The 12794-nt window shown below is 51.6% G+C and overlaps 1 protein-coding gene across 1 annotated transcript; it reads right to left on the bottom strand.

Moving 5' to 3' along the window:
- Window positions 1-7371: 7371 nt before the first annotated feature.
- LOC132219340 (uncharacterized) lies at window positions 7372-12261 on the bottom strand. The gene is given in 3 exon segments (XM_059671703.1): window positions 7372-8375; window positions 8378-9429; window positions 9431-12261. Coding segments are annotated over 3 exon segments (3981 nt in total). The 3' UTR covers window positions 7372-8277.
- Between the last annotated feature and the right edge of the window lie 533 nt (window positions 12262-12794).

Below are 12794 nucleotides of genomic sequence, written 5' to 3'. Positions count from 1 at the left end.
AATGCCGCCATGGCCACAAACCGCTTTGGATCACTGGACAGAGCATCAGCCTGCACCATCCAATACCCCAGGTTCCGTGACAGCCAAACGTGGGTACCTTTCAGGTAGGCACAGCCGTCTCCAGTTGGAGCTGTGAAGAAAGCAGATGATCCATGGTTCCACCTCTGCATCCCATGCCTCTCCCTCTCCATGCCTCCCTGTAAAACAATCCAGAAAATAGAGTTACATTGAAAAACCTGCAACAATACAGATCACCAAAAGCATACAATTCTATTCAGCCTCTCACCCTCCCTGATTTTCCATGGACATGCCCCTCTTTCAACGTCATTCGGCCCAAGGTCCATAGAGGTCCCGTGGATACCACTGGCTTGGGACACACACTGTGCATTTTCAGAAAGGATGGGCACGGATGAATGGCAAAAAAAAACATGGCAAAAGAAAGCCGTCTAAACGAGGACATCGGGATCGTTCCACCTTCTTTCATTCGGAGACATCCAGGCAACACACATCCCCAGACACTTGAAAACGGCGGTCATCGCTATCCATCACACTCCCCCAAAAACCTGGGAGCTCTACCACCGCTGCGGCTTTCACGAGGGACCGCTCACAGACAGCAGACCATTCACACACCACAGGAGGAGGACAGACAGGCACCCCTCAAAAGAAACAGCACAAAAAAGGCATGCTCTGCAAAAAACCGACATGGACAGCTTTTAGGACACTCAAAAAGACACTTTGTCTTCTTAAATAGAAAAGACAGATGCTAAGGAAAACTTAACAGACAAGAAACCCATGTGGATAGCCCACTCCGCCAGAAAACTTGACAAATAGATTGCATGATGACGAGGAGAAAATACACATTTATGACACAACCAAGAAAAATGGTCTGACGTGGCTCCCCTACCTCCAAGCACAAAAAACAATCTTCACATGGCCTGACCCTACCCTCCCTTACTCACACACTTGCTCTCACTCCAACATGGGACTCCTTCCCTCAAACACCACCCACCACTCGACAACAAACAAGGACGCCCTGACGTGCAAGGGCCCTACCCAAGACAGCTTCACCCAAAGGGATCCCATCCTGCACTGTCCTTGAACCTTCACTTCCCATCTGAAACCCCCTTGCCCTCCTGCCCCACGTGACTGGAACCCCTGCAAAACAGCCTTTCACAACCCCTAGTCCAACAGCAAATTCACAACATACCGTGTGCATACTTGTCCTTTTGAAACTGCCTACGTCAAAAACTCGCTTGGGATGACCCACATAGATACCACATTTCAGACGCTGACCTGTGCTTCCAAAATACTGCCAAACGAAACAGGACAAACGCTCCTGTTCCGTGCCACCCTGCATCCGCGGCAGTGGACCTACGACTCACAGGCAACACGGGCACACGGAGGCTCCACTGAAAAAACAACACATCCGGGCAGTGCTTTCTTGCACATTGCCATGCCACACAACATTGATTTCTCCTTTCACTTCCAAACACCATCCACTGATGACACCTGTCATGACTCAGGGAACAAAGGACAGAAAACACCACCTATGCCTAACAGACATGAATGTATGACCTTCCAGTGGGAAAGGAACCCACTCTCACCCAGGAGGTGGGCAACACACTCTTAGGCTGGACCACGATCATCAAATATCAAAACACACACCATCTTCCTTGTGAACCGGCTCAACACACAGCAATCGAAGGGACCCAAGCACAACATTTCAATCTTCTTGACAAATACTAAATGACTTCGCCATTTCACAAAACATCAGTGACAACACATGAAACATCCCACACACACACACAGGAATCCTATCTATCTGTCCCAACTCAACAAACACAAAACCAACTTCCAAGATTCCCAACTTTCACTGCATACTGCAAAACTTGGGGGACGACATGGTCATCCGTACCCCAGCCTCTCGATCCCCTACAACACTCCACACACAGGATCCCATTCCATACCACACGCAAGGGCAACCGGCGGCACAGACTCTACACAAACCCCATCCAAACATCCTGCTCTGGGACATCCAACATCGACACTTACCTTCTCCCTTTTCACCTACACAACGGAAGGGCGATGCTTAAACGGGTCAACATGAGACACGTGCACATCCACAAACACGTACACGGTATTGCAATCACTCAACACTACACGACTCAGCCTTTCTCAGAAAAACAAAACACATCCTCATGGGCTCCCCAGTCACTCTTTCTGTGTCTCCTTCTGTAAAATCCTTCCACACATAGCATAACAATCAACGCTTCTATAACAGTCCATGACCAGCTAAGCAAACGCTCCTGCTCTCAACACCTCTTGTCACTTGAACCAACTCTTACCCTTCTGAAGCATAACACCTTCTTACCTCTTCACAGCACAAACACATCCACCCAACGACACGCTGGGTCACCACACAGGGAAGCTCCAAAGGACAATCACCTCGCATAGATGGCCAAACGGGAACGTCCACCTGCAATACATGACTTGGCCTGGAAAAAAGAAGCAACAAGCATTTCCACCGCAGCCTTCCCCACACACGGTGGGAACAAACCCAAAGCACACAACACACACAGTTCGGGGCAGAGCCTCACGCGCCTGCACGGCACCCAACACGGGGCTCTCACAACTCACCGCCGCCTCCACCGGTCCGCCACGGCTCCCTCCAACAGCTGCCCACACAAGTCCTGTGCAAACAATGGGACCACATGATGACCCTAAAAATACATCGCCAAGGACTGCAGCACACACTCACCAACACCCATCTTCCCCACACCCACCCGTTCACGACCCCACACACACTCACACAAGCACACACGACCTGCATCGCCCGAACGGCTCCCACCTACAACCGTTCACAACAAACACATACAACACTCAACACAAGTCTAAAAAATTACCAATCACAATTCAACAATCTCTCACATCCATCTTTCTTGCTCTACTCCCCTCCCTCCCTCCCTCCCTCCCTCCCTCCCCCACCCCCCATCAAAATCTAGTGCACCAAGGACACTGCCACCCCACCCACCTGGCCGCTTCCATCACAGCCAACAGCCAACAGCCAGCGGGGACATCGGCCTTCCCTCAACCTTCTCACAGGGAACATCTTGGAAGCACAGGCAGTGATGAAGGGGCAGAGGGACAGAAAACTGGGGGCAGGGAACAAAACCAAAGTCTGAAAGACTTTTTAAAAAACTATCATCACACGCTCTTACAATTCTACTACGGTAAGGACACTTGCACACGCACAACGGACGACCCATGGACAGTCTCCCATGCCGGACAACATCATGGGTGGCTCACAAACACACTTGGACAACAACACGGCACGCACCGCCCACCTACATGCTCCACCACACACCCACAACACACATGCGTCCAAACACCTCTCCCTCACCACCCACTCAAACCACTCCAAAAACGCCACCGCCTGCACAAGGAAGCACCCAAAAAAAAATACATGCACCCACTCCCACACCAACGGAACAACAAAATCACAACACAGCTCAACCACTTACCTCTGCCGACAACGGCTGGGTACCTTGCCCCACGAAAAACGCACGACGACACACTGCTGAGGCATTACAAACGGACTCAATTAGCCACACGACGACGCCTGGCTCAGTCGGAATGAATGGCTACAGAAACCAGTCAGGGGAGTCGCCGGCTTTTAAAGGACTTTGGGCGGGATTTACAACGGCGGGAACTTTTGGGGCAGAGACTTCTTCAGGCAGACCCGGAGGACAGGCAATGCAATGGGCTCACCCAAACTCAAAAGGGAGGGGCCTTCAGAAAACACAATGGCTGCACTGAAATCAACTCAAAAACCACTGACTTTCATCTCAGTGGGCCCACTACACTTACCTTTCTTCAGCTCTGCTCCCTCCCGTGAAAACGGACGCAGCTGAACACACCCTAGTCCCGGCTGGACCGCAGCCTACCCTTCACAGGCCCTGGGACACACACCACCTTCGCCTTCCTCACAGAACTCAACAAACAACAGTCTGACCTGGCTTTCCTCCTCACAAACGTCCCTGGAATAACGCCTCACAGGCACAAACCACACTCAGCCAGCTCTCCCAGCCCACACACACCTCGCCCCAGCGCACAGGCTCCGTCCGACACAACAACTGACACGAGCTCTGGACACTCTGCACACACACCTCCAGGGAAACAAAGGCCGAGACGACAGCTGGCTCCCTTACCAAACACAAATCCTCGCCCTTCCTCCCCATTGCAGACGTAACATCATCCAAACAGACACCACTTCCAGCCACACAGCACAATCGCCTGCCCTTTCTAGATCCACACCCACATTTCTGTACCTGCGGGCAGTCACCAGCCTCCACCCTCATCACCTCAACAATGACCCATCAAACGCTCCATCCAGCTTTTACCCTAGGAAACCCCAGCACTGACAAGGACCAACACCTTGCAAACATGTTTCTGGGCCAAATCTCCAATGGCCGAGGGACCTCATCCCCCAACGCCATCCATCCAAGAAAACACCCTCACATTCCTCACATGGGAATCCCATCGTTTTCTCAACGACTCACACACCAAGCCTCTGACACCTCACACATCACACAATTGCATGGCCCATCTACAAACCAACCCTCCACACTCCACAAAACCGGCTCCTCATGGCCTTGGGGACTACTGGCAACGGCTCGAACACACTGGGCTGGGGGAAGCAAAAAAATACACAACACAATGGACAGGGGAAACGCGTGCCTCAGGGGACATGACAAACAGGAAGACACCCTTTTCCTTAACACCACCTGAGCTGCCATGCGGTCACAGTCAAGCAGCAATTTCAGGGGCCATAGAGCCAGCTTTAGGCATTTCGGACAATTGGGGTCCATGGAAAAAACACAAGGATGCACACTGGCAGAAGGGACATGGCCACAACACAAGGAAGCCAGGGGCACTCACATCTCCATAACACAAGGAGCACCAGCAGCTACATTTGCATAACACAGAGGAAATGCAAACAGCCCACGAAGGTCAAGATTTACAAAAGACATGGAAGCCCTTCATTCAGGTGCAAAAGAACAAAGCCCACAGGGAACGAGGGGGGACCACCTCACGAGGCCCATGGGAGGGTCAGCCTTGGAGCCCAGGACTTACTGGACAAACCAACTCCCAGGGGAAAATGGACCCAGTAGAGGGAATAGCAGGCACCACGATCTGCACCCTTGACAGGACATAGGGAAAGGAACCCAGTGGGACCCTTTTCACCCACCCTACGTGGCAGTCTGGACATGTTGTCCTTCAACACATCTCCACACTTGCTGCAGCACTTTCTGTCTGGCAATTCATTCTGCCATTCCGGCCGACAAGAAAGACGAGTTCCAGTACAAAAACTACGTAGCCAAAGGATGCCCCCTTCATACACCCGCCACCAAGGGGCACCTCTGCCCTCAGGGCCCACTCAGGAGCCTCACTTCGTGCGTGGATGACAAGTAAATCTCTCCATCACAGACACACACAAATGTTCATCCCCAGCTGGGTCTTGGCTCCACCTGCTGGCCAAGCAGGGACAGGCATTTCCAAATGCAATCCCCACACCAACACGGACAGACACACATGGGCTCCCACACAGCTTCCTGGGAGGAACTTGACAACGCGACGATGCTCTCCTCCCTCCATCCTTCCATTCCCAGGAACAGCTTTTCATTCTGCATGCCTGTGCTTTTAGAAAAAATCTTCTTTCTGGAGTGTCATAGTCACACAACGAGTGCAAGAAAAAAAATACCATACAAACCTTTCCCTTTCAACAAAGGTCACTTAACTTTCCTCAGCTGATTTCACACACAGTGATTTGGGCAATGGAAGTTCAAGGGATTCACAACATTCAGAAACCACGATACACTGCTTGATGCTCATCACATTCACATTTATGATACAGAAAATAACAAAACAGTCCTAATTGAGCACATGGGCACTTCAACAGCAATGCCTATGCATGCATGCCACGGGCTCAAAACAGGCGCAGAAATGCGTGTGGATTTCCACTTAGGGTGGCTGGGAATGGTTACATCTTTCGCAGGGAAGACAAGCACTAGCCCATGCTGCTTGCTGCTCTTTCAAAAGGACACAAAATCAGCAGCCTGGACATGGTCGGAGAGTCATCCAGAGAACCTCAGTGCACCCGTCTCCAGAATGCCCCTTGGAAGGGCTGCAAGGGGTGCTCAGCCACAGCCAGAACAGTGACTTCAGGGAATTCACTCTCTTCGAGGATGCTCCCTCAGCACGAATATCTCTCTCTCTCTCTCTCTCTCTCTCTCTCTCTCTCTCTCTCTCTCTCTCGCTCTCTCCCCTCTCTCCTCTCTCTCTCTCTTCCTTTCTAAAATAATAAAAATAACTTCCTACCAAAATGAAAACATTCTTTCTGCAACAAGCCATTCACCACAATCTTTTTCTCGGGGTACTAACATGTTCCCATTGCAAAAACTGACTGCGTCTAGCTCTGTTATGCCCAGAATTCAAGATCCCCAAGATACCACGCCAGGGAGCCAGTCCGATGCAAAAGCAGAAGGTCCTTTATTGAGTTAGCTAACCCGACCCGGGCCTCCAGTCGATGCAGCGACCGGAAAACCGAGTCCCACTCATGAGAAAATCAGGGCTTTAATAGTGGGGGGGGGGTGGGGGGGGGCTGGCTGTGGGCCCTGCCGATTGGCCAGGCGCCAAGTCGGGTCTTGTTACACAGGATGTGGTCATCTCTATGGCGCGCACATCCCTTGCTTGTCATTGGCTAGTTCAAAGAAATCCCGGGCGTGGCCAGCAGGGGCCTGGGTTTCCGGGAAGAAGGCACTCTTCTGAGCACATGGCCTCTGCCCCAACATGGAGGATCCAGGGTAAGATGGAGGGCATAGCCCTCGCCCTTTCATTCCCCCCTTGTCTTGGAACTTCCGTCTCAATCATGAGACGGACTGCACTTTTATTTCACCGTCGCTAGGGGCCCATAGTGAGCACACAGAACTATCAACTGAACTATTTTATACACTTAACAAATGGTCCGGTGGAAGGGAAAGAAACCATTTTAGCTTTAACAACTTCTATTGAAATAGGATTTTTCTTTTTAAAATTCCTCCATGGCTATTAAACAAAAAATAAATCCTGAGCATTACCAAATTTTGGAGGAATTACATAAGGAGAAAACCATATTGATCTACTCTAAGATTTTCTGACTTCCCTTGCTAATTTCTTTTCATGGATTTAAAACAAAACAGCAACTATTGGCATTAAACTTTCTTTCTATGTATAATCATGCTCTAGACCATTTATTCTAAACAGGCCTTTCCCAGCTTTACTACCCCTGACATGGGCATGATGACTCAGGCCTGTAAGCAGTACACAGGCTGCCAACTGTCAACTGTCTTTTAACAGAGACCCAAAACCTGATGAGCATCTTTTACTTTTGGGGGTCACCGCCCACAGTTCCCTTCCAGGACAGCCAACACACACTCAAGCCTGCAAGAGAATTAAAGGTCAATATAACATATCAGTACAATAAAACATGATACTAGACATGTGATACTAAAGTCTATTTCTGATCTTCCTATGAATTGTCCTTGTCATTTTGGAGCCGTGTCCATGAAGGTGCAGGCATTATCTAAATCTATTTAATGTTACCAGCATCACGCAGGTCGAGCACGCCGTAGCTTGAGCTTGAGCGGGTTGCGTTGATCTCGATCGACGCTCCATTTGGTGATGAAGTCTTTCCGGATCGTGGAGGGGTCCGCTGACCAGACATGAGTGTGATGAACCCAGGTCGCGACGCCGTCTACCTTGAGAGCAGTGGGGGTTGTCAGCACCACAGTGTAAGGACCCTTCCAACGTGGTTCAAGGGTTTCTCGATGATGCCTTCTGACGTAGACCCAATCTCCTGGTCTGTGTTGATGAGGAGTTGGGGTTGGGCTGGTCTCATAGATGGCGCGGAGGCGCGGCCAAATGTCCTCGTGTGCCCTCTGGAGCCCTCTTAAGGAAAGAGATAGTTCTTGATTTTCAAATTCAGCAAGTAAGTCAGCTTTAACGTTAGGAATGATAGGGGGTGGCCTGCCAAACATGATCTCATAGGGAGTAAAACCCAGGGTGTAAGGGGAGTTCCTCACCCGGTAAAGGGCATATGGAAGGAGAGCCACCCAGTCTCCGCCAGTCTCCATGGTTAATTTGGTAAGGGTCTCTTTTAGAGTTCTGTTCATTCTTTCTACCTGACCTGAACTCTGGGGTCTATAAGCACAATGTAATTTCCAATTTGCCCCAATAGCCCTAGTTACTACCTGCGTTACCTGTGAAATAAAGGCTGGCCCGTTGTCGGATCCTATCATAGCAGGAAAACCATACCTGGGTAAGATGTCTTCCAGCAGCTTCTTGGCCACCGTCTGAGCTGTTTCGTGCTTGGTTGGGTATGCCTCTACCCAGCCAGAGAAAGTGTCTATGAACACTAAAAGATATTTATAACCATACTTCCCTGGTTTAATTTCAGTGAAATCAACCTCCCATTGTGCTCCCGGCTTGGTGCCTCTGAGCCTGGTCCCTCTTTCATTTGATCCGACCCTTGCGTTTGTAAGTTGGCAGGTCTTGCAGGCAGACACAACCTGATCTATCTTGGTATTCTGCTGGTGAATTTTGATCCTGGCATGTTGGATTAAGTCCTTCATTTTCCGGGTTCCCAGGTGAGTGGATTGGTGCATATGTTTTAACATCGTGTCCCCGAGCCAGTCCGGCAGTATAAGTTCTCCTTCTGGTGTATGCCACCATCCCTTTATTTCCTGGGCTCTGGGGAGCTTTCTGATACGTTGCAACTCTTCCTGGGAGTACTTGGGCTGGTCTGGTAAGACTGGGTCCCCTGGGTCTGGTAGTTGTAAGGCCATGGTAGGGACCGAGGTAAGGGCTACTGCCTTTGCAGCCTGGTCAGCCTTTTGGTTGCCTTTCGCTACCGGGTCATCAGCTTTTTGGTGTCCCTGGCAGTGGATTACGGCTAACTTGGCAGGAAGCCATAAGGCCGCGAGCAGGTCGAGAATTTCCTGCTTATTTTTTATTGTCCATCCCTCTGCTGTCAATAGCCCTCTTTCCTGGTAGATTGCCCCGTGAACATGAGCTGTAGCAAATGCATAACGGCTGTCTGTGTAAACATTAAGCCGTTTTCCGGCCCCCAGTGTCAGTGCCTTGGTGAGTGCAATGAGTTCTGCTCTCTGAGCTGATGTCCCAGGGGGCAGAGCCTCCGCCCACACGGTGTTCGTGTCTGTGACCACCGCTGCACCCGCGTACCTGCACCCGTTCTGCACGAAGCTGCTTCCATCCGTGAACCAGGTGGCCTCTGCATCCGGGAGGGGCCGATCGGTCAAGTCCTTCCGAAGTCCATGTACCTGCTCCAGGATTCCAGCACAGTCATGTAGTGGGGCATCTAGGTCAGGGTCAGGTAGCAGGGTTGAGGGCCGCACTGGGATGGAACCGTACTCTAGGGGGGTTGAGCAGCAAGCTTTGATAGTGGGTCATGCGAGCATTGCTCATCCACCTATCGGGAGGTTGTTTTAGGACCCCTTCAATGGCATGCGGGGTTGTGATCCAGATCTCCTGTCCCAGGGTCAGTTTGTCAGCATCCTTGACTAAGAGCGCGGTTGCCACAATGATTCTTAGGCATGGTGGCCGACTCCAGGGGCCTAAAGCCTGGGTTAAAACTCCTTTTGCTACTCCTTTGCGCTCGTCTACAAAGAGGCTAAAGGGTTTTGTAATGTCTGGTAGGCCCAGGGCTGGAGCAGCCAAAAGAGCTTTCTTTATCTGATTAAAGGCAATTTCTTCTGTCTCAGTCCATTTAAAGGCCTTCCCCTCCTTGGTGGCTTCGTATAGGGGCCTGGCGATCTCAGCAAAACTTGGTATCCAGAGGCGGCAATAGCCAGCCGATCCTAGGAATTCCCTCACCTCCCTCCGGGAGGTGGGAGCAGGGATTTTCAAGACTGTCTCTTTTCTAGCATCTGACAACCGCCGCTGTCCGCCCTCCAGTATGTATCCCAGGTAACTCACCCTCTTTTGGCATATCTGAGCCTTCTTCGCCGAGGCCCGGTACCCTAAGGTTCCTAAGGTGGCCAGCAGATCTTTGGTCCCTTGCTCACAATCTTTGGCGGTATCGGCAGCAATCAGGATGTCATCTACGTATTGAAGAAGGGTGAGATTGGGGTGTTCCCTCCTGTACTCACCGAGGTCTTCATGCAGTGCCTCGTCGAAGATGGTGGGCGAATTCTTGAATCCTTGGGGCAATCGCGTCCAGGTTAATTGTCCACTGTAACCTTCCTCGGGGTCGTGCCATTCGAAGGCAAACAGGGGTTGGCTTTGAAGGAAAAAGGCATCCTTCAAGTCTAATACAGTATACCAGATTCTAGAGGGTGCCAGAGAGCTTAGGAGAGTGTATGGGTTAGGAACGGTTGGGTGTATATCCAGGACTCTTTTATTTACTTCCCGGAGGTCCTGAACTGGCCGATAGTCATTCGTATGGGGCTTTCTGACTGGCAGGATGGGGGTGTTCCAGGCAGATTGGCATGGAACCAGTACCCCTAGGCTTCGCAGTCTCCGGATGTGAGGCTGGATTCCCTTCCGAGCCTCCTGGGACATAGGGTACTGTTTGACTCTCATCGGGCCTTCTTCTGGTTTTAGTTCTACCAGCGTTGGGGCCCTGTGGGCGGCCAGCCCTACTCCCCCCGTCTCTGCCCAGGCGGTGGGGAATTCTCGCAGCCACCTGTCCATATCGTTCTCTACTGGGGGCGCCCCCTGGTGGAGGCGATATTCAGCCTCCAGTCTCAGAGTCAGAACCTGGATGGGGTGGCCTTCGCCATCGGTGACCTGAGGCCCCCCTTGTCTGAAGGTTATTTGGGCTCCAATCTTGGTCAGCAAGTCCCGTCCTAATAGGGGGTAGGGGCACTCCGGTATTACCATGAAGGAATGGGATACCCGGCCCGTTCCTAGATCTACTGTTCTTCTGGTAGTCCATGAATACTGGCTCATGCCAGTTGCCCCTTGCACCCAGGACTTTTTGCTGGCTAGCTTCCCCTGAGGTGTACGGAGAACCGAATGTTGTGCTCCAATGTCGACAAGGAAGTCAACAGGCGTCCCCTCCACTTTAAGAGTTACCCTGGGCTCGGGGAGGGGATCCGAACCCCGACTTCCCTAATCACTCAGTCCTTCCAGCTCCAAGACCTCCACCCGGTCTGTCTTGTTCCCCTTTTTACCGGCCTTCTTTGGGCATTCTCGGACCCAGTGCCCTATCTCTTTGCAGTAAGCACACTGGTTCTGTTGCAGCTTCCTTTTCCCGTCCCGAGCAGTTCTCTTACCTCTTTCTTGGCCATCAGCAAGCTGGCGAAGGTGGCGGGTCCGCTCCCCAGGGGACTCCATGGTGGTGGCTAGCAGAATCTTGGCCAGGTTTCGAGTCTGCTTGTCACTGGCAGCCACCATGGCGCGGGCTTGCCTATCCTCAGGGGGCTCTCGGTTATTGAACACCTTCTCTGCTACTACCAGTAAATCCTGTAAACTCTTTTCTCCTAATCTATCTATTCTCTGTAGTTTCTTTCTAATGTCCATGGCTGACTGGTTTATAAAACTCATGATTACAGCTGCCTTATTCTCAGGGGCTTCTGGATCCATGGGGGTATAGGTGCGATATGCCTCCATGATCCGTTCTAGAAAGGCAGCTGGAGACTCATCTCTTTCCTGCTGTACGTTCCCTACCTTGGTCAAATTGGTGGGCTTTCTAGCAGCCCTGCGGAGACCTCCCATTAGAGTCTGACGGTAGACCAAGAGCTTCTCCTTACCTTCTGCCGTGTTGAAATCCCATTCAGGCCTAGTTAAGGGAAAAGAGACATCTATCTGGGCCTGGTTCGTGGTCGGATTTCCGTCTACACCGGGAACCATCTTTCGGGCCTCATTGAGGATCCTTTCTCTCTCTTCCGTCATGAACAGAACCTGTAAAAGCTGCTGACAGTCGTCCCATGTGGGCTGATGGGTGAAAAGAACAGAATCTAGCAAGTCAATAAGTCTCCCCGGTTTTTCGGAGAACTTAGGGTTCTGTGCCTTCCAGTTATAGAGGTCGCTAGTTGCGAAAGGCCAATAAATATGGGGCTGGTTGCCATCCACATCCGGAGGTCCAGCGGCTCGTAAGGGCAGGGTCTTGATAGTGGAGTCGGGTGCTGCGACAGACAGCTCCCGTTGAGCTCTTTGCCGGGTGAGAGGTGGGCCTCCTACCGAAACCGGAACCGCGGCCATTCCCGGAACCCCGCCCCCAGCCATTCCCGGAACCCCACCCCCAGCAGCCATTCCCGGAACTGGGTCAGCTTCCCGCGACGGGGTAGGATCGAATCTCTCCGACGTCCTGTGGAAATGATACGGGGAAGGAAAAATTAACTCTTCTCCAGTTCCCCCCTGCAAAACCGGGTAGGGGGGAGCTGGAGCTGACGGCAGGGTGGCTTTCTTCTCCTTCTTCTTCTCTGCTTCCTGCAAGGCAAGAATGGGTTCTGGCTCCGGAGGGTGTGGAGGTAAGAAGGGCCTAAGCCAAGGTGGTGGATTTTCCACGAGGTCCTGCCAAGTAACAATGTAAGAGAGTTGACCAGGATGTCCCTCTTTGGGTTGGGAGACGACGTCCCTAACCCGGCGAATGGTGGGGAGATCGAAAGTCCCCTCCGGCGGCCACCCAACATTAAAAGTCGGCCACTCCCTAGAACAAAAAGTCCGCCACCGGTCCTTCCAGACCTCCGCACTGAGGTTGCTGGCCCTTCCCTTTACCTCTTTGAAATGATCGA

This window comes from Myotis daubentonii, chromosome 16 (genome assembly GCF_963259705.1).
Source record: "Myotis daubentonii chromosome 16, mMyoDau2.1, whole genome shotgun sequence".
Classification (NCBI taxonomy): domain Eukaryota; kingdom Metazoa; phylum Chordata; class Mammalia; order Chiroptera; family Vespertilionidae; genus Myotis; species Myotis daubentonii.
The sequence above is the reverse complement of the archived record's forward strand: the minus strand, read 5'-3'. Positions and strand labels throughout refer to the sequence as shown.